At 41.4% G+C, this 26,071-nt stretch overlaps 3 protein-coding genes across 4 annotated transcripts; 2 read left to right on the top strand and 1 right to left on the bottom strand.

Annotated features, from left to right (window-relative positions):
• The first annotated feature begins 356 nt into the window (after window positions 1–356).
• wdr33 (WD repeat domain 33) lies at window positions 357–22,183 on the top strand. 2 transcript variants are annotated; one of them, XM_058418298.1, is made up of 23 exons: window positions 357–543; window positions 7,568–7,793; window positions 8,014–8,082; window positions 8,170–8,274; window positions 8,602–8,697; window positions 8,787–8,938; window positions 11,164–11,261; window positions 15,732–15,858; window positions 17,062–17,216; window positions 17,307–17,385; window positions 17,504–17,614; window positions 17,820–17,914; window positions 18,104–18,190; window positions 18,309–18,448; window positions 18,662–18,811; window positions 18,942–19,658; window positions 19,742–19,784; window positions 19,908–20,127; window positions 20,314–20,388; window positions 20,529–20,680; window positions 20,774–20,875; window positions 21,038–21,235; window positions 21,384–22,183. In XM_058418298.1, the coding sequence occupies exons 2-23, from the start codon at window positions 7,590–7,592 to the stop codon at window positions 21,491–21,493; spliced, it is 3,285 nt and encodes a 1,094-aa protein (XP_058274281.1). In that variant the 5' UTR covers window positions 357–543; window positions 7,568–7,589; the 3' UTR covers window positions 21,494–22,183. The 2 variants fall into 2 exon arrangements, with proteins under 2 accessions (XP_058274281.1, XP_058274282.1); XM_058418299.1 differs by lacking the exon at window positions 20,774–20,875 and having other exon boundaries at window positions 358–543.
• Window positions 22,184–22,953: 770 nt separating this feature from the next.
• Window positions 22,954–23,930, bottom strand: sft2d3 (SFT2 domain containing 3). Its single transcript, XM_058418300.1, has one exon. The coding sequence runs from the start codon at window positions 23,887–23,889 to the stop codon at window positions 23,218–23,220; it is 672 nt and encodes a 223-aa protein (XP_058274283.1). The 5' UTR covers window positions 23,890–23,930; the 3' UTR covers window positions 22,954–23,217.
• Window positions 23,931–24,068: 138 nt separating this feature from the next.
• si:ch1073-184j22.2 (dual specificity protein phosphatase 18) lies at window positions 24,069–26,050 on the top strand. The gene is made up of 2 exons (XM_058418878.1): window positions 24,069–24,550; window positions 25,047–26,050. The coding sequence occupies exon 2, from the start codon at window positions 25,051–25,053 to the stop codon at window positions 25,588–25,590; it is 540 nt and encodes a 179-aa protein (XP_058274861.1). The 5' UTR covers window positions 24,069–24,550; window positions 25,047–25,050; the 3' UTR covers window positions 25,591–26,050.
• The last annotated feature ends 21 nt before the right edge of the window (window positions 26,051–26,071 follow it).

The following is a 26,071-nucleotide window of genomic DNA, read 5'->3' as shown; positions in this document are numbered from 1 at the left end:
AATGATCTGGAGGGGTGTCCCAAAACTTTTGGATGTATAGTGTACCTTGCTGTTGAGATGTTTCCAAATGATTCGAGAGACTCAGAAACAGGGTCCAGCATTATTTGCTGTTTCATCATCCAGCAATTGTCCTCTCGACCTTAATAACACACTTCTAGTCATTTTCTGCAAAAGGAAAAATAAAATAGAATAGAATAGAATAGAATAGAATAGAATAGAATAGAATAGAATAGAATAGAAAGTCAGGATATTTCCTGGGCTTCACGCGGTCAAATTTTACGCATTACGTTGAAAGACTTTTGGCCCCGTCCGCCTGACGTTCCCTTGGCTGCGTGATGACGCCATCACGTAAGCCCCGAGCAACAAGACGAAGGCCGACGGGAGGTGGTGGAGGAGGGAGAGAAAGGTGTCGAAAATGGCGGTCGCGAGTGATTTGCACGCTGGGGATGTTTTTTTGGTATTGTATTTTCGTTAAGAGAATACAGAAGAGTCGTGAATATAAAAATAGCTTTATAGGCTCAGTCAGCACTGGATATATTTGCGGTGAGTTCTCAAGAACATGACGGGGAAAAAAAATTACAAACAAACAAACATGTCTGTGACCTGGGCGCCATTTAAACATTTTACGCACGCTGTGTGATGAGGAAAGCCGGAGCAACGTTCAAGGGATTAAACAGAAAAAAAACGTGTGTTTGTAACGTATTAATAAATAAAGCAGAATTGTAGATCTGTAGGAGTAAGGTTTGTTAGGGCTTGTGGGATTTAGCAAGGTAAGTTAGCGACTGGTAGCTAGCTACCATTGTGTGTGTGCGCGCGCGCGTCCACGAACGCACGCGCTGCTCGAGTTCCCGTCTCAACAACAAAAACCTGTTTTAATATTTTAAGCCATTTTTATAACTTTAAATATTCACCACAAACGCGAATAATTACAAACTGGAACGCGATATTAAAGCACTTCTAATGTTACACGCTAACGCCTGACATCCGCCGCGAATTAGGGGGGATCCACCGAGTGGTGCTTATAACGCTCGTTTAATTATTATAAATATTTTTAAATGTATGTATATAACTCATTATAACATTTAATTTGCTGTGCAATAAAACAGAAAATGTGGCTGAAGTTATTAAAATATATATATCTTTACTTTGGCTCGTGACGCTAGCTAGCTAGCATACTTCCTTGATTAGCCGGCTCTCATATTCATATATATATATATACATACATTTACATACATACAGTTAATTATAGCGCCAGTTCATTGAAATAGAAACTCCAGAACATTCCAGAAACCTTTTATATAGTTGGCTAACACGAATTAGATAGCAGGATGAATTATAGAAGTGAGTTAGTTCGGTTAGCCTAGTTTTCTTTGCTAGCCTTTCAGCCGTTAAAGTAATGCTGAGTGTCCGGTTTAGCTAGCAAGGAGTATGTTTTTCTTTATTTTATTATTATTTTTTAATTAGTAGAACTATAATATAGAACGGTCTAACTTCGTGGTCAAATGATAGGGAATATATCCATTGCATTAATGTGTTTAAATGACCAGGCTAGCTTGCTGTGTTGCTAACTGTCTCATTCTGACTGGAAGTAAATGGGATGCTAGTCATAGATAGATGGATGGACAGACAGATGAACAGATAAGACATAGATGGGTAGATATGGATAGATAGATAGTGTGTTTTGATTAAAAATGTAAAACTTACTTGTAGAACTTATTTCTGATTTAGTTTAACCTAACACTGCAAATAAATTTCTACTGAATTATACACACACACCAATTTATTTCTTAATTATTAAGATAGTCCAGTTTTTTGTTAATTATATAAATCAGTGGCTCTGGTTATTTCTTGCACAGTTTGGAGATTTATACAGATTGAAGAAAAGGTCAGAGATCTCAAACACAAGGGGAAAAACAGTTAGGTTTCAGTTTCCGCACCTGAAGAGCTTCTTTTCTTTCCTCACCACAAATATGGATGTTTTACTTGCGTCGTATTCGTGAGGAATCCAGCATGAAAGTAATTGAGACAGACGCAGACTCTAGAGCATGCAGTGCTGCTGTAATTTAAAGGATTTGTGTATATGTGAGGAGATGAGAGAGACCTGGACAGCCAGAAAGGTTAAAGCGCTGCCACATCACTCTCTTTAGGTAAACAGGAAACAAGCGCTGGGAAAGATTTCCCACTTGCTTAAATCCCCCTGCACCAGGATCAGTATTGAGGGTAAGGTCGAAAACCAGTAACCAAAGTAAATCTTGTACGCAGGTAAAGATTAAATGTTAATTATAATGATTCATATTTTAATAGTGTTTTTTTCTCTAATAGCTCAAAGGGTGTCACTGTGTAGAGTTCAAGCATTAATAAGAAAAGAAGTCAAATTATTAACTGACTCATGAAGCAGAGTTAGACTTTTATATAGTATGTGTAAATATATAGCTTAAATAATTTAAGGATAATATACACAGATCACGCATAAGATTATGACGGGGTGCCAGGTGAAGTGAATAAGACTGATGATCTCATCATGGCACCTGTTAGTGGGTGGGATATATTAGGCAGCAAGTGAACATTTTGTCCTCAAAGTTGATGTTAAAAGCAGGAAAAATGGACAAGCGTAAGGATTTGAGCGAGTTTGACGAAGGGACAAATTGTGATGGCTAGACCACTGGATCAGAGCATCTCCAAAACGTAGCAGCTCTTGTGGGGTGTTCCCGGTCTGCAGTGGTCAGTATCTATCAAAAGTATCCTTTAAGTCCTGTCAGTATCCTCCCATGGAGGCCTCAACTCACAACTTGCAGGACATAAAGGATCTGCTGCTAACATCTTGGTGCCAGATACCACAGCACACATTCAGGGATCTAGTGGAGTCCATGCCTCGACTGGTCAGGGCTGATTTGGCAGTAAAGGGGGGACCGACACAATATTAGCCAGGTAGTGCATAATGTTATGCCTGATTGGTGTACATCCAAAATGGGCCTTTTTTTTTTAATTCACTATGACAAAGCCATCTGAACCCTGGTACTGACCACTCCTGGACCTCAAATCAGCAGCAGTGTTTCTTTTTTTCCACCCCAGTGTGTTCACATGTTCACTTGCAAGCAGAAAGAAAGGAGTTGAAGTGTTTTTCTAATGCAGTGTGAAATTATTAATCTGGTTTGTCTTGAAGTGCAGTAAATATTCACAGGAGGGGGATGATTTATTATCTTCTTTTCCATAAAGTTTTCTGGCTTGTGGGAACAGATTCATTTTTCACTTTTATATGAAATGTTCATTAGAAAGGTGAATTCACTCAATGTTCATTATATTGAATAAAGAATCAATTTTTTTCCCTTATGGTTAAAATAAATGACCAGGGTGTTGAGTTCTGCACTGTTACATCCAACCTTCCCTCTAAAAATGTGTGTGTATATATATATATATATATTTTAAGTCTTACAATGTGAACATTAAGAACTTTTTAAACGTTTTCAATATAAGTTAAAAGAAATACAGTTGTTTTATTTGAACCTATCTTATGCAAAAATTGTTGACACTGAAAGGATGCTCACTTGGCTGGATTATTTCCTGTTGTGTGGATGATTATATTTACACTGTGTTTCCTGAATGTTTTAGATAAATGGAGCTATCTTAAGCTTTAACGTGTTTCCCACCTACTGTAACATAAGTATGTTAAACATAAGTGACCAAAACCCAAAGGAATATCCCTTGCACCAATTTTCCAGTCTAGTAGGAAGTGTTACAGAAGTCCTAAGAGGCCATGCAGTATTATATATTTTTCTTTCTTGTTTTCTCTTATTAATGATTTAATTTTCCTCGTGATCTCAACATTTTCTCATGACGTAATTGTATCACGAGAAAATTTTGTTTCTTGCAAAGGTTTGTGGTGTATATCATGGTGTATGTGGCTTTTTCTCATGTCGGACCAAATTTAGATGGGTAAAGGCTCATCAGAAATCCAACAGAAATGTTTAAACCCAGACATGGCCATAAAGCAAAGCAGGAAAAATTGTCTGAGTGGGAGGGACAGCAGAACTCTCACATGTCAATCAGACCAACACTAGACAAGGAGTTATTTACATGGAAGCTGTCAGTCTCTGATAGAGCTATTTCAGTTTGAGGCTATGTCTGCACTAATCCGGATGAATTTGAAAACGGCGTTTTTGTCTAAAAATGCTCTGCGTCCACGTTATCGTTTTCAGTTGTTTCCCCAAAAGTTGATCATCCATACTGAAAATGCTTACGTCCCTGTACTGCGCATGAGTAAAACCTAAGACGTTTCGAACCCGCGTCATTTCTGCCTGCTGTTTGTTTACTTTGAATTGGTCACATGACTAAACACGCGTCATCATTTTCAAAAGCCTTCTTTACATTGTTTTTAGTTGACTAAAAACACTGTCTCTGTTGATGGAAGGCCAAAAACGGACAGAAAAATATGCGTTTTTACACGAAAAATAATTGTAGTCCCTTATCAGAGTAAGTGCGGTCATCCATGACGCAGAGCTACTGTGCTGTTTCTGTCTCTAGAACATGTTACAAATACACACAAAAATTAAGTCGTGATCATGAGGAAACAACAAAGAAAGAAAGAAATATAGTAATAATGCATGGCCTTTTAGGACGTGTGTAAAGTGGTGTTATGGGAAAATAATCCATCCATGCCAGAGGTGATCTGGCCCGATGTGAAACAGGTCCTGGTTTATACTTGGCGTATGCAGAAACTACAGTAAAGTGAGCAGATATAAAAGCTACACTCTCTAGACAAACAGCTCGGATCCTGAAGGTTTCTGGGTCGACCATAACACGTTTCACTTCATGCACAAGCTCAGTCTCTGTTTAAAACTTTCCGCTGTCGTCCTGATTGTCGTCATGATCTGTGACTCAGGAAAAAAAAAAAACCCCTCTGATTTTCCATCCTAAAGTACTTGCAAATCTAGAAAATCCAGAACTTCAGTAGGTGTGCAGGGGAAAGGTTGAGACTCGGAGCTAGTTTGTTTAGAGTATGTAGATGGATGGGGAAATTTGTCCATTTCTCTTGCTGAACTATGCAAGTGATCGTCAGGAGAGTGAGAAGGATTTAAACATGGATTATCTGAATGTGAATCACAGTAATATTTAAAAACATACCAAATCTGATTATTGTTAAAATGAATGGATGAATTTGTAAATCAAGCAACGCATATTTTGGGATTCTCCGTACTGTGTGCTAACTTGCCACAAAATGAAATAAACTTGACTCCAGAATAAAAAGTTTTGTATACATTGAGGAATAAAGTCGATATGCAGTTATTTTCAAATGCATTTATTTTAGTTTTACTGTGTCTTGAGCTGCTCTGCACATTTACAGGACTAGCATCAGAGAATGTTTTAGGTTAGAACCTCACACTTGATCTGATGATGATATGTAGAGATGGTCGGCTCTCATAGCCTAAATGTTTGTCGTGTTAATTTGTCAAGTTTCAGAAAGCAGCATTTTCCCTTTCATTTTTTCCCTCAGAAATAAAATATTTTGCATTTTCTACTGAAAACGAGCTTTTAAGAAGCACACTGTGTCTGTTGAATCTTAGTGATGCTTTACTGCTAGTCACTTTTCTTTCTTTTTAAATCTGAGCTTAGTCTTTTATTCCTCTCTCACCACTACAGTGACTAACTTTATATTGTAGTTACATTTAACACTGTCACTTCCTTTTCTGTTATAGCAGTTACAACCAGTAGTTCTCTCTCTATCTCTCTCTTTCCTCTCAGTCTGAACAATCAATTGCTATAGAAACGATTACGTAACAGAACCAGCCCATTGTCCAGAACCTGACTAGCCGCTGAACTCCTGTCCAAAGAGCAAGCTTTTATTGTGTGCTGTCATGATCTCAATTAAATAACAGGGTTTTGTTAAACCACAGTGACGTTATTTTCCTTTCCCAAAATTTTACCAGACTCTTTATTTTTCTGTACGTTTTAATCCTCCAGCCGTCTCTGCACTGTTTATTGCTTGTTGCCATGTTTTCTGAAAGCAGGGGTAAATTTATTAGCTCACTTGTCACGTGAATGATCCATCGTGTTTCTCTGATACAGAGACTTAGTTGCTCAGAAAATTTTATTCTTGCTGTACTAACAACGACAGTCATATCAAATATAAGGATTTTTCTCGGCAAATGCATTAACCTTATCATGATCTAGCTAGCCGTGTCAACCCAGCTGAAATGTATGCGTGTATTTAACTAGCTCTATTAATATAGATTGATTTTTAAATGCATTTTTATCAAATCATATTTATAAAGCTATAATTATAATTGTTTTATATTATTAAGCTAATATGGGTTGGAGTGTTTGGGGCAAGTAACAAGGTATAATGTGTGCAGAAAGGCTTACTGGATAAGGGAAAAATCTTTTAAGCCAAAAGAGAGCAAGGGTTTTGTACACTATTCTGCTCCTCAACTACAACCTGTTATTGTATAATTGTGAGCAATATGTTCATCTTGTTAACATGAAAATCCACCAACAAACCTGGATATCTTTGTTTTGGGAGACAAAGCAAACCTCAGTTCACTTATACGGTTTTTTACATTCATCATATTTAAGTGTAATATTCAGCTGCATGTTTTATATATCATGAATTTTTATAAGATCCATACATACAGTGTGAGGGATGATCCCTTTTGGATCACTAGTGGTGTTGGGGGACTGCATGAGGATGATTATACATGTTCACATGTTGTGCAGAAGCTTTATCGGTGTTGAAGAAGCAGAAATCCTCGTCAGGATGATGTTGATTTCTGAGAGACTCTTGAGATACCCGAGTACAGATTTCTTGCTTTATAAACTGCAGTGTGTGTGTGTTGACATTTCTGTCCACTGATCTTGTCTGGTGTTGAGGTACTTCCAGTGTAATTGCCATCATTAAAGATTTTTTTAGTAAACATCTATCAAGCCAACTGATAAGGAAGAGATCTTTCTAGTAATAACAGCAAATTGTGCTTAGATTGTTATAGAATATAATAAGCGACGATTTCTGTACGTTTTGTTTTCTGTGAGGAACCGTGTGATTCTCTTACTGAATTTTTTCCCTTTTCTAGTTGGGGATCGAGTTATTTTAGTCAAACACTGCATTTGATTTAAAATGGAATGATGTTTTTAATATAGTGTAATGATGTTTTTCTTCAAGACTTCGTCCCTCATTGCAAATTTTACAAAACTGCACTTTTTCTTAGGCGGAGTATGTTTTTCATAAAGGAATGAAATCTGAATAAACTTTAAGCCTTCATGCTGTTAAGCACTTAAAGTATGTGATGGATTTGTTGTGTCTGTGTTGGAGAGAAGATTTGGGTCCTGCATCCCCAATTTTAGATAAGAGAGAACTTTATTCATCACCAAGGAAATCCTTTCACCAGAGACCGCTTCAGATTACAAAAAGAAATAAATATAAATGTATTCAAAAGATGTTAGAATGTTAAAAAGGAAAATGTCTGTTATTAATGTCTGCTATTTTCTACATTCGTTTGGATTGTCTCGACTGTTATACAAAGACAGAACACTCCTTACGGACAGCATGGTAACTCTCACTCTCGCTCGTCCACAGGCGTAGCTGAAGACGCACCACCATGGCGACGGACATCGGCTCCCCGCCGCGCTTTTTCCACATGCCTCGGTTCCAGCACCAGGCGCCTCGGCAGCTCTTCTACAAGCGGCCGGACTTTGCCCAGCAGCAGGCCATGCAGCAGCTCACCTTCGACGGAAAGCGCATGAGGAAAGCCGTGAACCGCAAGACCATCGATTACAACCCGTCCGTCATCAGATACCTCGAGGTAACGTCAAAACTGTTACTGGTTTGAAGGCGCAGTGGTCAATTTTCTCTCATTATTACTCATAAAGATAAACTGGAAACGTTCAGAACAGAAAAATATATCTGAAGGTGTTTAAAGAAATTCTTCAAAGCTGTCTACATAATTATCTTTTGTACCTAATGCACCTTTAATTCAAATGACGTTTAGTACATAGAGTAACGTGTTTGTTTTTTCCCAACAGAATCGTCTGTGGCAGCGTGATCATCGAGATTTGCGTGCTATCCAACCGGATGCAGGTTGCTTTAATGATGTGAGTGGTTTCACGTGGCTTGTCTTCAGGCTTTTGGAATATCAGGCTGTCTCTCTCATCATCTCTTGTGTGTGTGTGTCTCTGCAGCTCGTCCCTCCCGTCGGTATGCTCAACAACCCTATGAACGCCGTCACTACAAAGTTCGTCAGGACGTCCACGAATAAAGTGAAATGTCCAGTGTTTGTAGTGCGGGTAAGTTTCTTTCACTGCCTGAGTTGTGATTGCATAAGAGGTGATGCAAAACGTAGCAGGATTGCGTCATTCCTATGTCGTGTATAGCAGCAGTATTTGTAATTTCAGCAGTATTTTCATGACAAATAGCTGACTTTTATTATTGCTTTACTATACACCGATCAGGTATAACATTATGACCACTGACAGGTGCCGTGAATGAGACTGATGATCTTCTCATCATGGCACCTGTTACTGGGTGGGATATATTAGGCAGCAATTGAACATTTTGTCCTCAAAGTTGATGTTTCTGTTCTTTTTCTTCTTGTCTTGTTTCTAAATACACAGTGGACCCCCGAAGGCAGGCGACTCGTAACCGGTGCCTCGAGCGGGGAATTCACTCTGTGGAACGGCCTTACCTTTAACTTCGAGACTATTTTACAGGTAAGTCATCCGATACGTCGTGCTATACTCCCTGTTAATAATCCGACGCAGGGTCATCAACGCGTATAACGGTTACCTTATCCTTACAGGCTCACGACAGCCCGGTGAGAGCGATGACGTGGTCTCACAACGACATGTGGATGCTGACCGCCGACCATGGCGGCTACGTGAAGTACTGGCAGTCCAACATGAACAACGTCAAGATGTTCCAGGCGCACAAGGAGGCGATTAGAGAGGCCAGGTCTATACCCAATCTACCCTTTTCTGTAGTTAACCCAAGAAGCGTGTATAGGAGGCGCCCCTCGGGGTCCTCTGTCCTTATATACTTCTCCCTGTGCTGCTCGATGTTGATGTCCTTGATTGACACGTGTATGTGTGTGCTGTTGCAACACTGCATTGATCTGTCACCTGTGGCTCATAAGTTATGTATCCTGGATTTTTCTATACATAATCACAATGTACAGAAAAGGTTTTTCCTATTTTTCCACATTTTAAATAAAGACTTCACATTTATCTTTATGCTAAGGTTATTACAAGCACAGACTAGACACGGTGAGAAACACAGGGACAAAGTGGTTTAATGTGGAGGGTTTTCCAGTACTGACGTGCACCACACGGTCCATCTCACACCGCCACATTAACCCGGGAATGTCGGCCATCGCCGTGTGCCATGCTCACCATGACCTTTTATATAGTTTTGAATAAAGATTTAATTCTGAATTTTTTTAAATAAAGATTAAAATAAATAAAGGTTCTTAGAATAAAGATGACCGATTTCCACGCAGGTGATCCCCCCCCCCCCCACTGTCATCTGGGAACATTTATAAAGCTCGCAACACAGCGTGACCTCTCACTGCTCCTACTCCATTTACACTCTCAGGTCACTTCTGAAGAAAAAAAGATGGAATAAAATTGGTCATTATAACCCCCCTTCCCTTTCCTTCCCTTTACATTTACACTCTTGGGTTTCAAGAGTAAATAAGCCACATGTTTTAAAATATCTCCCTTTTAGGGGTCATTCCACACATTTTCGCTGGTGTCATTTTGTGGAGTTTCAGCCTGTAATGGACGAGCAGTGGGAAAATCTTGCTTCCTTTCTGAGATTTTGTTCATCTGGTGGACTGAAGGTTCCTGTGCACACTGTAGAATTTAAAGATGGTTAAAAAAATTAAGTTAAGCTTGAACATTGTTGTGAACCACAACAGACTTATTTATTTCTTTTGGAGAAAATGTTCACTTTTGCTCAGGAGTAGCCTTTGTCCAGCGTGTGAGTGTAGAATAGATTGAAGTACAGAGCTTAAAGCAAAAGGATGAAGAGCAACCGCACATCCTCATTTATGCTCGAGCCATAATTAAACGGGAAAACCTCACTCGTGTAAATACCGTCATCTAATCCCTCCTCTTTTGCCGTTCATGCTAGCTGATGTAATGCGTCTTGGATACATTTATTGCTATTTTTAGCAGATCTGTCAACATCTAGCACATCGGCACAGTGCTATTTTTGTTTCCTTGCTATGATAAGGACACAGCAAGGCTCTAAATTGAAATGCATTGGGGTATACTAGCAGAGAAAGGGCATGGTGTATGAAACATTTGTAAACGTTTGCATCTCCCAGTGCACCTTGCAAGCCAGCAAAAAGCATTAAGGTGGGATTATGGTTTCTCTTGTCGTTATTAAGTAGCGATCACATCAGGCGCCTAGGGAAGGAAATAGCCGCCGTATTCTCCGACTAATAAGCGACGTTAGTATTTCAGCAGTCGATGTATTCATTACCTGTTGCTTGGTTTGCTCTGTTTTTGGAAATCCTAACATGGGGAGGAGGTAGCGGTTAGTGGTCATGGTGTTGGATTACTGGTCAGAAGGTTGTGAGTTCGAATCCCAGCTCCACCAAGCTGCCCCTGCTGGGCCCCTGAGCAAGGCTCTTAACCCTCAGTTGTATAATAAATGAGAGAAAATGTAAAGTCGCCCTAGATAAGGACGTCTACTCAAATATGGAGGAACTGCTTGTGTATGTGGTTGTATTTAGACTCAGCAGTTCTGCTAAAATTCTAGTAACGTCAGAAAGAAGAAGAGTCACGAGTGTGACTTCCTGTCAGTCATTCATCAGTGAGATCCAGAGAATCATATCTAAAACAAATCCCTACATCCTGGAGCACAATGAGAACTCGACTGAGCAATAGCATACCTAAGAGCTCTCCGTGTGTTTCTCTGCTTCCTTAATGCTGCAGTTGTTGTGGATTTGGAACAGGGCCTCTGTAGTGATTGTGTAGATGGACATGATGAGATTGGAACATCCTGAGAATCAGATCTAAAGTCTTTTATTCACTGTCTGGTTAATTTGTACACACTTACTGCAGAAACCTCTCCCCATCCCCTTACCACAGAAACCTGGGAGTGTCTCAGTCCCACAAAGAGCTCTGCTATGTTATCCTTCATTATTGATTCTTTTCCTGCTATGTCTTCAGTTTCTCTCCTACGGATAATAAATTTGCCACTTGCTCCGATGATGGAACTGTGCGCATCTGGGACTTTCTGCGCTGCCACGAAGAAAGAATCTTAAGAGGTACGTTTATGACCGACCTGAAGGCACAAACACTGAAAAAAAAAAAAATGGGACCATACGTGCGTGTGTTTTTACAGAATCCAATCTGCACTCTGTTCACACACATCTCCTCACCTCTATCACCTCTCAGTAAGATTAATGGGTTCATAAAGTGATCCTTCTGTCCATGCGGTAAAGATTATTTTTTAAATTAGGAGTGAAATCAGACTCAGAAAGGGGGGGGGTTTAGATATTTACCACTACCTTTTATTCATTTTTATTTTATTTTATTTTTTTTACTTAAAGACAAAAAAAAAAGCAGATTGAGACCTGAGCATAAAGAAAGAAAATGGAGGAAGGGACCACTATATAATAAATATGTCCTCTCAAAGGCAACACAAAAAGCAGACTTGTTCATCTTTGGTCTTTTTAAATTTCTTTAGCCTCCTTTAGTCCTTTCACTTTAAGTAATAAATAATTCTCAGCACCTTGTTATAGGAAAATAATTAACAGACTGGTGTGATTATTTTCCAATAACCGCATGTCTGGACATGCAGCAGTCTGCCAACACCGGTGTTTTTATTTATTCAGGACAGACAACCTTTTTTGTTTTTTTAAAAAAAATCCATTTACATCAACCAGGCATATCATTATGACCACCTGTCTAATATTGTGTTGGTCCCCCTTTTGCTGCTAAAACAGCCCTGACCTGTCGAGGCATGGACTCCACTAGATCCCTGAAAGTGTGCTGTGGTATCTGGCACCAAGATGATAGCAGCAGATCCTTAAAGTTCTGTAAGTTGCAAGGTGGGGGGTCTCCATGGGCTTAAATGATACTTACAGGACTTAAAGGATATTTTTGATAGATACTGACCACTGCAGACCGGGAACACTCCACACGAGCTGCAGTTTTTTTGAGATACTCTGATCCAGTCATCTATCCGCCATCACAATTTGGCTCTTTGTCAAACTCACTCCAATTCTTGCGCTTGTCCATTTTTCCTGCTTCTAACATCAACTTTGAGGACAAAATGTTCACTTGTTGCCTAATATATCCCACCCACTAACAGGTGCCATGATGAGATCATCAGACTTATTCACTTCACATGGCCTCATAATGTTATGCCTGATTGGTGTATAGTTGCATTTGGCATCCAGATGTTATAGCAGCTGTTGATTTGTTTGTGGGAAGCCAGCGTTTTATATAAAGTATATTCCTGGTACAGACAGTACAGTACAACCCAGAAATCCTCAGCTGTTTATCATATTTGATGCTCTCTTCTTCTAGTGTGTGGGGAAATATTATTTTAATTTCCTCATTTTTGATTCAAGTGACGATTCACTTTAAATAATTCAAGTCATTTCGAGTTCTTTCGCAGAGTGGATTGTAGTCCTCTGTATTTAAATCCCCTCTGTGTTTTGACGATCTTTCCTGTTAAATGGATCTGCCAGTCTGAGGCACGAAGGAAATAAATAAATATTTCAGTGTTTTGCATTTTGACAGCGGAATACACCGGAACATAATTCGAAATACGTGAATAACGATGATTTCAGGGTTTTCCTTCTGTTTCTCGAGAACAAGTTTGAGGTTGAAGGTTTTACATAAAATAGGATTTATATGGAATTATTTTTGGAGCCAGCAGATGAGCGGATTTAAATGTTTGGGCTGGATCCAAACAGGGCGAAGGTCATCAGGTCACATGTCGGAAATTGTTGCTCTTCAATAAGCCTCCTGCCTAGAATACAGAGGTATAATCCATTTGATCTAAGCTATATAACAAAACCTGTGCTATGTCCCACAAATTGACCACAACCTCCACATCACACTAACTCTATACCCTCTCAATACGGGTCTCTGTAATACTGTGTTTAAAGATCTGTATCCACATTGCTAAAGCTTCTTCTTATGTAGCGTCCATCTGTAAACGCATCACGCCGTCAGAGTGGCAGTTCATTAAGATGCTCTAAAAATAAAGAAAGAAAGGCTCCCTCGTGCCTGCTCAAACATTTCCTCTGGAATAAAGCATCAGATTTTGAATGGTCCATAGTAACAGCACTGGACCTGCTGGTTATAGCAGTGTGTTGGAGGAGGCTTGAGTTAGCTGTTCAGGTGTATATCAGACTGAAGGCGAGCGAAAACGTGCAGTGTGATGGTTTGGGCTCCAAATTTCCAGTAAAAGTGAGCAGTAATGAACCTGATAATTTCTTTAATCCACTAAACATTGCTTCTAATTGTATTTTTCTGTCATGGAAAAAGAAATCATCAGAAATTTCTCAAATTACAGACTTCAGAGTCATAAGTGCTTGTGCTTTTCTTTATTTTTAATTATAATTAAAGTATTCTTGTGTTTGTATAGCCGTATATAACAGTTTGACACAGATGATGTTCCCACTTATTAATGAAATAAATCTAATTGCTGGGAATGGGATAGTAATGTGCGTATAGAGTTTAGCTCATTGTCTAATGTATATAAACAGTGTTCTCTAAATCAGCTTAAAGGAAAAGAGGAGCACAAAAGGAACAATAATTGGGATATTTTTTTTTACATAATAATGACTTGTCACCTGATTAGCGCATTATTTTTGCCATATCTTCATCTAAGCGGTGCAGAGTGACCACAGAGTGACCGAGATATAACGTCGATCTGAAAATGATCTCATGTCTATCGTCATTGCAGTTCTTTACAATATCATAAATATCAATTTCTTGGATTAAAGAGCTGAGGTTTCTGTCTAAATGATCTAGAACAATCCATCACTAATTCGATGTCTGTTAGACATCTTGGAGCATCAGCTGCTCTTTTCTGAAACGTTATTATCTAACATGGCTCCTGCACATGTCTAATATTACCTGATGTCCAACAGGGACAGGTTATTGATAGACTCTCTCTCACACACACACACACACACACATTCAGTCCGTACTACAAAGCAATTACACATCCAACTTTAAATATTAAGTTTTATTCAAAGAAATGCATTGATTTACAGAACTGCTTTGGTTTTATATTGTATTGATAAAAAAACACACAAGAATCTTTCACAAGATTCTGTAGTTTTTACAGATTTCTGCATCTTTCTATTGCTTCCCTGAATCCTGTCAGTGTAATTCCATTGGTCTACAGCAGGTGTGTCCAGTCTTATCCATAACAGAACTTTGTGGAATTATGGACACCAGTAGGACCAGTGGTGTCCAGTCGAATCCACAAAGGGCCGGTGTGGGTGCAGGTTTTCAGTCCAGCTGTGCAGGAGCCACACCCGTGTCCATTAAAAGCCAAGATCAGCTGTTAAAAAAGGTAGAATCAGGTGTGACCCCTGCTTGATTGGTGCACCTACTCTGGCCCTTTGTGGATAAGACTGGACACCACTGGTTCTATTGGTTCATATCATTTTGTTGGTTGTGCAGAACTCCATAAAGTTCTGTTGCTTCACACAATTCTATTTCATCATTTTGTTGTCCACTAAATTCTATTTGTCTACAGAATTCTCTTGGTTTAAATATTTCCACAAAATTCTATTGGTTTAAAGATTATCACAGATTTTTTTGTTTTGTTTTTGGTTTAAAGAAGTTATTGCCTGGTTTCTTAATAAAAGCCATCTGGCTATATGTTTGTGTCCTGGTTTAATCTTTTGTTCCTTCATGGAACCAGTTCGACCAGTTCCCTTTAATGGTCCAAATAATAGAACAGTGTTTGGTTTGTAATATGCTGAGGTTACTACGTTACTACTTCTAGATTCTTTTAGCAAATAGTCACTAATTTTGATTGATGGTTAAATTCAGTTTGAATGAATAATTGACCCTTTGGAATTTGTCTTGAAGGTTTCCTCTGCCAGTGCGCGCTGGAAAGCAGAGTCATGTGAAATATAACATCATACTGGAAACTTTAGGTCCTTCCCAGTGCTTAGGATTAGACGTACTTTCGATACTACTCTTTCCATCCTGATAGCAGTAATAAAACCTGGACGATCAGATGACCCTGAATATTCAAATTTCACAAACACGTTACTCCTGTACAAGATACATACCCATTAATTGCACAAGCCACAGTTATTTTTATTTATTTTAAACAAAATCTTAGTAGCCTTTTTGTACAGAATCTGATTATATTTATCCTTTTTTTCCCCCCTGAGATTGATGCTGGGTATCGAATTGGTCCCATTTCTGCTTACATGTATATCTGACATTATAATGTGTATAATACAATAATGGCTGATTATTCTACAGTAAGAGTTTAGTGGACAGGTGATTACAGCACTAGTTTTAATATAATGTAATTATGTTCTCAAAAATTGCATTTTTTAATTCACAGCCAGTTGGTGTTACTCCAATTTCAGTGCTAATTTTATTGGTGTTGCTTATTATCTATATTCTCTGTCAATCACACACATACACACAAACCTAAGCAGCCACTTCTACTATACCACTACACTCTACCTTGAACATGGATGTCAGATGTGATCTTTAATGTTCACGTGTTTAACTCTGTCCAGGTCACGGAGCAGACGTCAAGTGTGTCGACTGGCATCCCACCAAAGGCCTGGTAGTCTCGGGCAGCAAAGACAGCCAGCAGCCTATCAAGTTCTGGGATCCAAAAACTGGCCAGAGTCTGGCCACATTGTGAGTTTATTACCGGGAAGCGTTTTTAGCAAGAAACGTTAATCTGTTCCACAACATCGGATCTGAAACTTCTTTGCCTCTGTAACACTAAGGGTTAATTGTATTGCAGGAATGGGTGCAGATTTAAAGTGTTTTAATGCTGGCTTGGGGAAGTGGTACAGATTTATAGATGTGATTAGATGAAGTTGGGCACCAGCGTGTGTACGAGTCTGAGTAAAATAGCAAGCGAAAACTGAAGCTAGTAAATATGGCACCTGTATAATTGCTTAAATGAATACATTAGTCCATCTTAGGGGTTGTCAATCAAGCACAGCATTTAGAATATTAGGCCACGCCCAGATGGTATGTTCTCATAATATAACAAAATAACTTCCTGCTACTTTTTGTACAATTTTATGCCATATTCTCTGGTGCCTAGAGCCTACACAAAAGTTTTGGGACGTCTGCCTTTACATGCACATGAATGTAATGTGGAGTTGTCCCGCTGTTGCAGCTATAACAGCTTCAACTCTTCTGGTCAGGCTTTCCACAAGGTTTAGGAGTGTGTTAATTTTTGACCATTCCTCTAGAAGCGCGTTTGTGAGGTCAGGCACTGATGTTGGACGAGAAGGTCTGGCTCACAGACTCCACTCTAATTCATCCCAGAGGTGTTCTGTGGGGTTGAGGTCAGGACTCTGTGCAGGACAGTCAAGTTCCTCCACACCAAACTCACTCATCCATGTCTTTATGGACCTTGCTTTGGTCACTGGTGTGCAGTCATGTTGGAACAGGAAGGGGTCATCCCCAAACTGTTCCCACAAAGAGCATGAAATTGTCCAAAATGTCTTGGTATGAAGCTGAAGCATTAAGAGTTCCTTTCACTGGAACTAAGGGGCCGATTCCAACCCCTGAAAAACAACACGTGGATTCAGTGATTTGGAGGGGTGTCCCAAAACTTTTGGTAATATAGTGCATCTTTTTTTGATTAGACAAAAAATAAGGTTCTCCTTAAAACAGATGGATGATGGAAGTGGTGTTTTTAGTATTTAAGCAACTAATCAGTAGGTTGCGAGTTCAAATCCCAGCAAGCCCAAGCTGCCACAGGCTGGATCTTTTGAGCAAGACACTTCAAGCTTATAGAAATAGTGTATAGAAATAATGAAAAGCAAACATCTGATGCTTTCAGTGTGCAGTAAAGCCTGACATGATCTTCTTGTGCCTCAGACATGCCCATAAAAACACAGTGATGGAAGTGAAGTGGAACCTGAACGGTAACTGGCTGCTGACGGCATCGCGTGACCATTTATGCAAACTCTTCGACATCCGAAACCTGAAAGAAGAGCTGCAGGTGTTCAGGGGGCACAAAAAGGAAGCTACAGGTAAAAACTGAGAAACACTGGGTTTGTGCCTATATGCATTGTTGTGTTTGTGTGTTATCTCATCACTCTGTTCATGGTGTTTGGTTGTAGCTGTCGCCTGGCACCCAATCCATGAGGGTCTTTTTGCAAGCGGAGGCTCTGATGGCTCTCTACTTTTCTGGCATGCAGGGTACGAGCTGCTTGCTTACACACACACACACACACACTTCATTCACAGTAATTGATTACACAGCTTGTTAGAAAACCTTCCGTGAACAGTCGTAATCTTGAAAATATATCGCCAACAGGGTGGAGAAGGAGGTAGGCGGGATGGAGATGGCCCATGAGGGGATGATCTGGAGCTTGGCCTGGCATCCTCTTGGCCATATATTGTGCTCAGGATCTAATGACCACACCAGGTATGTATTTAAACTATAAATGGAATATAAACATGTTTATAACACAGAACAGCTGCAACATCTGACTGGGTTATAATGAGGGGTAATAATTTAGAGGTCTGACTTGAATTAAATAATGCACTTAATGCAGATAGGTTTAATGATCCTGAGATGAGAGGATTGTGTCGTGTTTAAATATTTCTCAAATATATTTTATCACCTTCAGCAAATTCTGGACCCGAAATCGACCGGGAGACAAGATGCGTGACCGATATAACCTGAATCTCTTACCAGGAATGTCAGAGGATGGGGTAGAGTATGGTGAGTGATTGTGGATGATACAGTCTGGGGCTCTGGTGTAGACTTCTACACTGTGGTCAAGCTTCCAGAAGCTTTTATTTTAGCCGGATGTGGATTTTAAGAATTCACCCTGAATCATTGTAGGGTGATAAACTAAGAATGTCTCTCTTGGGTGTTTTTGTTTCCTGAGTGTCATTTTTTGACCCCTAGATGACATGGAGCCCAACAGTCTGGCCACCATTCCTGGGATGGGGATCCCGGAGCAGCTGAAAGCAGCCATGGAGCAAGAACAAACCAGTAAGGAACACGCACTGAATTTAACACATTTAATATCTTGACTGATTCTTTCTTACGGAAATCCTTCATTTAGTGCCATTTGACACTAAGATAAAACCTGCATTAATGCATTGCTCAGGTAAAGAGATCGTCCCAGAGGCTGAGATGAGTATCCCAGGTCTGGACTGGGGAATGGATGAGGTGATGCAAAAGGACCTGAAGAAACCTCCAACAAAGAAGGTTCCCTACGCAAAACCTATTCCTGCTCAGTTCCAGCAAGTAAGTTAATTTTTTTCCTTCAGTAAAAATGATGCATTAGAGTTATTTATATGTTTATATTTTTAATTAGAACATTTAAATATAGAAATTCACAATAAATCTTTTGGGATATGAAGCTTGTCTCATGCAGTATCTGAGGGAAGATAAATTTGTATGTCCAAGTTGTTTAAAGCATATTGAATGGAATTTAATGACTACATGTTCTTTGTTTAGGCCTGGGCAGAGAACAAGGTACCAACTATGGTTCCAGGAGAACCACCCAAAGAGAGGAAGGATGAGAAGGTAGACGGCAAGAAGAAGACTCAGGCTGAGATTGAGCAGGAGATGGCTGCACTTCAGTACACAAACCCCATGCTGTTAGAGGTGTGCTAAAATACATGTCTTCTCTGTGTTTATTCTTTTAATACTGTAATGATATAGAATCCCACTCGCTGGTTGCTTCCTTATGTCATCTGCTTAAGTTGAATTAAATAAATTGCATTGTCATGTGCAGCAACTGAAGATTGAGCGAATGGCCCAACTCCAGGATCAAAGCATGCCTCCACCTGGAGGTCAACCAGGCTCCATGCCGTCCTTCCCGGGGCAAGGAGGCCCCATGGCACCACCTCCACAGGGCTTCCCTCAGTCAATGGCATCTCAGCAGATGCCTCCCAACATGGGGCCTCCGATGGGTCAAGGTGGCATACCTGGCCCCTATATCAGTCCGGGTCAGATGGGACCTCCAGGGCCTCTGCCTCACCAGGGTCCTCCTCCACAGGGCATGATGGGACCTCCGGATCTCCACGGACCTCCCCGCCACCCTGGACCTCACAGGAATATGGGGCCTCATGGCATGCCACCAGGGCCCAGGGGCATGCAGGGTCCTCCACCAGGCCAGATGCCTTCAGGACCACCTTCAGGAGGCATGATGGGACCTCCACCACGGGGTCAAAGTCCCCACCAAGGGGGAATGATGCATCAGGACATGCGCGGACCAGCACCTCATGGAAACATGATGGGTTCTCAGGGGCCTCCACCAGGTGGAATGATGGGGCCTCCAACCAGAAATCACGGCATGGGGAACATGCATGGAATGGGGCCTCCTGGAGGGATGCACGGGCCTCCAAACAATATGCAGGGTCCACCGGGTAACATGCAAGGACATCCTCCGTATATGCAGCAGGGCAAGCCACCACACATGGCCGAGGGAAACAGAGGACAGTACAACCAGGTAAAAAGTGGACCTTAACTGAATTTCATGTTTTGATTTTTTAAGAGTCTGGGTTTTAATCTCTCTCTGTTTTCTATGGACAGAATTCTGGCCCACAGTCAATGATGCATGGTCCTGGTGCTAAAGGTAGGCTCGAGAAACCACTTTATTTCAATTTCATTATAGTAGCCTACCAAAGATAAAAAAAAAAAATCAAATAAAACTCATATCTGACTATTGTCTCTTCCTTGTGTTTGCTGCGTTATGTAGATGGACCTCGAGGGCCTCCGAACCACCACATGGGGCCTCCACCTGACCACCAGGGCTCGGACGGAGGTTCTCAGTACTGGGCGGAGGAAGGAGGGTACCAAGAGGGCTGGAGGAGACCAGGACAGGACTTTCACGGAGATCCCAGGGGCCACCGAGGAGGTTCTGGAGGGCAGTGGGAAAACCAAGAGAGGTTCTCTTCTCATGATGATGACTATGAAAGGTCAGTGAAGCAGTTTGCAGATACTCGAGTATTTAAAAAGTGTCACATTAGAAAACAAATTAAAACATTATTTCTACTCAGGATTTGGGGATCTGTAACTCCTTTTTAGATATTGGGGTTATTTCCATAATATCCAGCTCTGAGAGTTAGATCAGCCAAGTTGTTGACCATATTGTGTTCCTGCAGGTATGATGATGGGTATGAGGGTGCAGTGGACGGATATGAGCAGAGGCCGAGGCGACCACCACATTCTGACGATTCGTAAGTACAGTGCAGTTGCAGATTATAAATAATCTCTTACACAAACCTGCCTCTGTGTGCTCTTTATTAAGAATCTTTTTCAACTGCATTATGGGCAGAAAAGTGTGTTGTCATGTGCTGTAATGAATTTTGTGATTTAGTTTCAGGAGAGGAGGAATGAGCGGACGCGGAGGCCGGGGAGGTTACCAGGACGAGTACGGAGGAGACGAGAGCTTCGATTCTCAGGAGGAGATGGGTCCAGGCTGGGGGAACGGAGGGAGAGGGAGGCCGCGTGGAGGACCACCACGTGGAGGTTCGACTCCAATCACGCAATCCTTTCAGCCACACACACACGCACTGAGAATCCGTCCAATCAGCATGAGTTTGAACATGTCATATCTCATAGGTGGTGTAGGAAGAAAGGGGCTTCTGCCAACTCCTGATGAGTTTGCGGCTCACTACGAAGGAGGAAGAAACCAGGAGGGTTGGGAGGGAGGGCGAGATGCAGGTAGAATCACTGTAAAAAAAAAAAAAAATAAAAAAAAAAGATTTGGGGTGGAAGGCTGTAGGCAGATAGTGTGAATGTGATGCTGGACATGAAGTTGAATTTCCCATACTGTAGAAAAGAAGTGTATAATAGTGACAGTGGTGTGTGTGTGTATGTGTTCAGGTCACGAAGGCTATCGGGACAGCCAGAGAGGTGACCACAGCATGCACGACAGTCCATCTGCAGTCAGCAGGGAGCGCTCTTCTTCTCTTCAGGGTATGGACATGGCCTCACTTCCACCTCGCAAACGTCCCTGGCACGACGGTCCTGGCACCGGAGACTTGGACTCGCCTGGAGCTGGACCTGATGACCGAGGGGCAGGTGAGACACCTGAGGTTACATAGATACCATGATGTGGAGGGGAGAAATAAAAATACACTACATCTACATGAATTTGGCATTGATGCAAAATTTGATGCTCTGGATGTTCAAACCCCCCCCCCAGAAAGTAACAGTCTTCTCTCTACAGGTCGGCCTCCACCACGTGAAGATGTGGGTTATGGTCCTCCTCCGTCCAGGGGCAGTAGAGGAGGGTGGGTTCGTGGTGGCCGTGGACTGAGAGGAGGCCGGGGACGGTAGTCAGAGCTACACCCAAAAGACAGTGGGCTGGACACTGTGGATTGAAAGTAAGGACCAAAAGAGCCACAAATCTGCTCTGTCAGCTCTGGCACATTAATGCCCACTCGCACATTTTCTGAAGTTTGTCCTGAGGACATCTTGCTGATCGTAGGAACATGAGCCTGGTTGTGGCCTGTACTCTGTGACTGAACATTACTGCAGTCAATAAATGACCCTGACAGCTGAAACTTTGGACACACGTTCATCACGGATATGAAAAACAAGCTCACACCTTTCACTTCATTTTGGGGATTTTTGAATGATCCTTCCCCCAAATTCTCCATAGTGCACTATAAAGAGTCTGATTCTCACTCGGTTCTGATCTCACTCGTCAACGGTGGTGCTCACTGGGTCGGCTCGAAGCTTTCCAGCTCATGTTAAAGCTTCAAAAATGCACCGTGAGCACACACTCTTCCAATCCAGCAGCTGAAATGAGAGGGACGGACAGACTCTGAACTTTCCGGGGCACGTTCGACACGTTTCATTTTATGTAAAATAAAAATGGAGAAAAGAATCATGTAACATGAGCAGCTGATTCCTGAGGCTGCTTTACTTTGTTTCAACATGTACAGTTTGTCAAAAGGTTGTCATATTGTTTTGTGCATTTTTGTATGAGATGGCAATAGAAGTTTGTGCAAGATTTATATCAAATCAGTTGTCCTTTCCTTTCTTTCACATTTTTACCCCCAATCTATTTACACTAAAGATTTAAACACAGGTTTACAATACTGTATTTTCAATAGTCAAATTGAAATATATTTACCCAGTTACTCATTAAATCTAATAATCTAAAAACACAGCATAAGTGAGAACATCTGCCCCATTGGTAGATATGAATCAGTATACAACACAAATGAGTACAAATTTGACATTATATGTGAATATATGATTATATTTTTGGGAATAATCATGTAGCTTCCTGGAGATTCCAGGGTCAGCACAGTATGAGAGGATTTTGTGGTTTCTTGGGTTTTTTTATTTTTTATTTATTTCGTTAATTTCAAGAAAGAACAGGAACCTAACTAGTTTTGCTGAAATTCAACAGCTTTAAGTGGATAAACATAGGTCATTTTTAATTAATAAAAAGTATAAATGTTGACAAATTGCTGTGGTACAAGAGGAATAAAACACTGCTGTTACCCGGGTGTGAACGGCCAGATCACAACACCTCACCCTCTCACTGATTGTTTTCCTAAAGCAGCATGCCTCCTAATGTTGTATTCTGTCCTAAACACCATCTGGAGGTGGTGGGAGATAAAGCCTGGTATAAAGAAAACACTCCTGAAGATCAATAAACGGCCTGCTCAAGCAGTCGGATGGGAAAAACTGTGGAACAGTCCACCTCATTCATGAGGTGTTTGATCTTGCTGTCCATTTCATCATTCTCAGACAAATCATTACCAGATAAGCACTGGAAAGTGTTCATCTCAATGAATCTTTATTTACAAAATCAGTTAGATGTGCATAAGTACACCTTTGGTCCTCATTTCACAGTGGAACAATCGGAATCAGTGTCCAGTTAATCCAGATCAATGCAGAAACCAGCCCCATCATAGCACTAAGATTAAACCACTGGTCATCTGCACACCAGATTAATACACCAAGCATCCAAAAGATTTTAAAACGCATTCATCCTGCACACCGGATTAGTGTTTTAGTCCTGAGGTTTGTCTCACAGTTTGTGTTCATATGGGCATGGTTTTGCCGGTCACTGTCCTTTTGATGGCCGACGCAGCCATTCCGCCGACGAACCTCATCCCCGCGCTGCCACCGGGGACCAGAGACAGGACGTAGCCCACTATAGCGCCGATCTGCACGATGGCACCGAGTGCCGTGAGCATGGTGCTGTGGAGCCCCAACGCCGCGTACAGCGTGGCCCCCAGCGAGCACAGGTATATCACGGCCCCCGGGGACGGGGCGGCGATCATGCGGCTCGGACCGCGCAGGATGGCCGCGCCGGTCAGCGCGAAAAGCGAGCCGAGGGACCAGAGCAGAGCGAACTTCCTCGCCTTCAGCAACAGCAGCGGCGCGTACAGAGCCGAGAGCCCGAAACATAGCGCCGAGAACAAGATGCACACCGCGAACGCGACCATCCTCTGAGACCGACTCACGCCCGGCAGACAGGGATCGGGTTCCGCCGACCACGGCCAGGAAAACCCGCTGCTCGAGCTCGGGCCTGTGGAAGATGCGCCGCGAGCCGAGAACGGACTCGACCACCGACCGAACCAGCTGCCCGGTACACTGCTGTCGGCTTCATCGATGTTCACAGTGGTGCTGGAGCTCGACTGCGATATCGTCTTTGCGCCGCTTTTAGACTGGGCTAAATATTCCTGAAGCTGTCGGTTTAATTCCGCCATGATTGTTGCGTTGGAACCCAAACAGGAAGCGATACGTCAGATCCGCTATGGTCACTGATGTGAGGCGGATAAAGATGGAATAACAAAAAATAGAAAGAAAAAAAAAGCCCCCCCCCCCCCCCCCGTAACAGTCAATTACTCATTTAAACAAACAAATAAATAAATAAATAACTCAAGTAATATTGAGAAACTTGATGTCCCAACCACAAACACCAGATCTTTTGACGATTAAAAATGCAATTTCTGGCAACCAAAAGGCTGTAATATTCAGATATTCAGATAAAACCCATATCTCTGGGTCAGCCGAACATATGAATGGATAACTTTCGTTAAATTTAATCCTAATTTGAAATCAAACAACAGTAAGGATTGAGCTGATGAAGACAGGAGGTTCACACTTCCCAGTGACCATACACTTACTGTAGAGCCAGATTCCTCTGGTCCTCTGGGCTCGTCCACAGCTGCTTAGACCTTCTAAAATTAACCTCCCTGTCTACTGGGCTCTAGTTCCCCAAGCCTTTTTATGGTCTCAGCGAGCCAACAGATGATTTCTTTAGGAGAGAAACACAGGCCAGGTCAGGAGAGAGAGAGAGAGAGAGAGAGAGAGAGAGAGAGAGCGAGAGAGAGAGAGAGAGAGAGAGCGAGCACAACAAGGGACCAGGTCAGTCAATTAAAATCACTTAGATTACTTGGTAGAGATTATTTAAAAATTAAAGTAATAAATTAATTGCTTATATGACTGACAGACTATTTTTTAACATGACCAATATTATTGTAACAGACTTTTAAGATATGTTCCATAATAGGTGATATGAATTTGAATATGAATTTGTGTGTGTGTGTGTGTGTATATATATATATATATATATATATATATATATATATATATATATATATACACATTTCTGTATTTCTATTGTGTTCTACTGTGCTAAATGTTTAAGCACAGTTAAATGCTTAATGTTTAAATGTTTAAAAGGCAGCCCTTGAGACATACATGTGTGGTTGGTGGAAAGGATTAGAAAGCTAGGTGAATGTTTTTAATACAACTGGAGTGTGACTTGCAAAATTACAAACTGCCCCTTTAATAGTATGAGTGAAATGTGAAGTTGGTGATCAGGCTGTTTGGGGTAAACTTAAAATTTTGTCCTTTCCAGCTTCATGTCTCTGTCCCAGATCACCCCGAGCCTTTTCCTGAGTGGAGCTGATGCCCCTCTCAATCGAGCCCTCGTGACTCGTAAGGGCATCACCCTCATCATAAACGCCACCCTGTCCCACAGCTGCCCGACATACCCAGGAGTCCAGTGTGTACGTGTGGCTGTACCTGACCTTCCCTCTGCACGTCTAAGTGAGCACTTCGACCGAGTGGCAGCCCGTATTCATAACAACCAAGCGGGTGGAACCTTAGTGCACTGCGCAGCAGGCATGAGTCGTTCCCCTGCTTTGGTCATGGCCTACCTCATGAAGTATAAGGGAGTGACACTGTGCCAGGCGCACCACTGGGTGAGGCAGAGCCGACCCTTGATTCGCCTCAACGCAGGATTCTGGGACCAGCTTCTGGACTATGAAAAGAGACTTTACGGGAAAAATACGGTGAAAGTTGCCGCTCCATTAGAAGTGCCCAAAACGCCCAAAATGGTGCCCAGATACAGTCTGAGAGAGTGTCCAAAATCTCCAAGGCTGGGCTGGTTTAGGCGATAGGACTAATTAAAAAAAACAAAAAAATATTTGAGTGGCAGTGCCTTCACATTTTGTAAACATTTGATTATAATTTTATAATTAGCACTTAATGAAATGTTGTGAGGATATATTGTGATATTCTACCCCTTACATTGCTTATTGTAAACACTTAAACTTTAAACGATGGGACAAGAAATCACTTCAGAATTGAGTCGACTCCGAGTCAAATGAACCGACTCATTGAAAAGAGCCTGGAATCCCGTCAGGAATTAGTTTGGTATTTGAAAGCTGTGTGTGTGTGTGTGTGTGTGTGTGTGTGTTGGGGGGGGGGGGGGGAATTTAAACAACGAAACACCTTTTTTAACACGTGAGACGCCAATCACATGACACGATCATGATACCGTAAATTTTATATCAGCAAATTTTTGTAACAAATCTATGGAACTACTGATAAAATGTATATTAAAGATTAAACAAGTGCATCATCCATTAATAAAAGCAC

This window comes from Hemibagrus wyckioides, linkage group LG20, assembly GCF_019097595.1.
Source record: "Hemibagrus wyckioides isolate EC202008001 linkage group LG20, SWU_Hwy_1.0, whole genome shotgun sequence".
Lineage (NCBI taxonomy): Eukaryota > Metazoa > Chordata > Actinopteri > Siluriformes > Bagridae > Hemibagrus > Hemibagrus wyckioides.
This window is presented reverse-complemented; position numbering and strand designations above follow the sequence as displayed.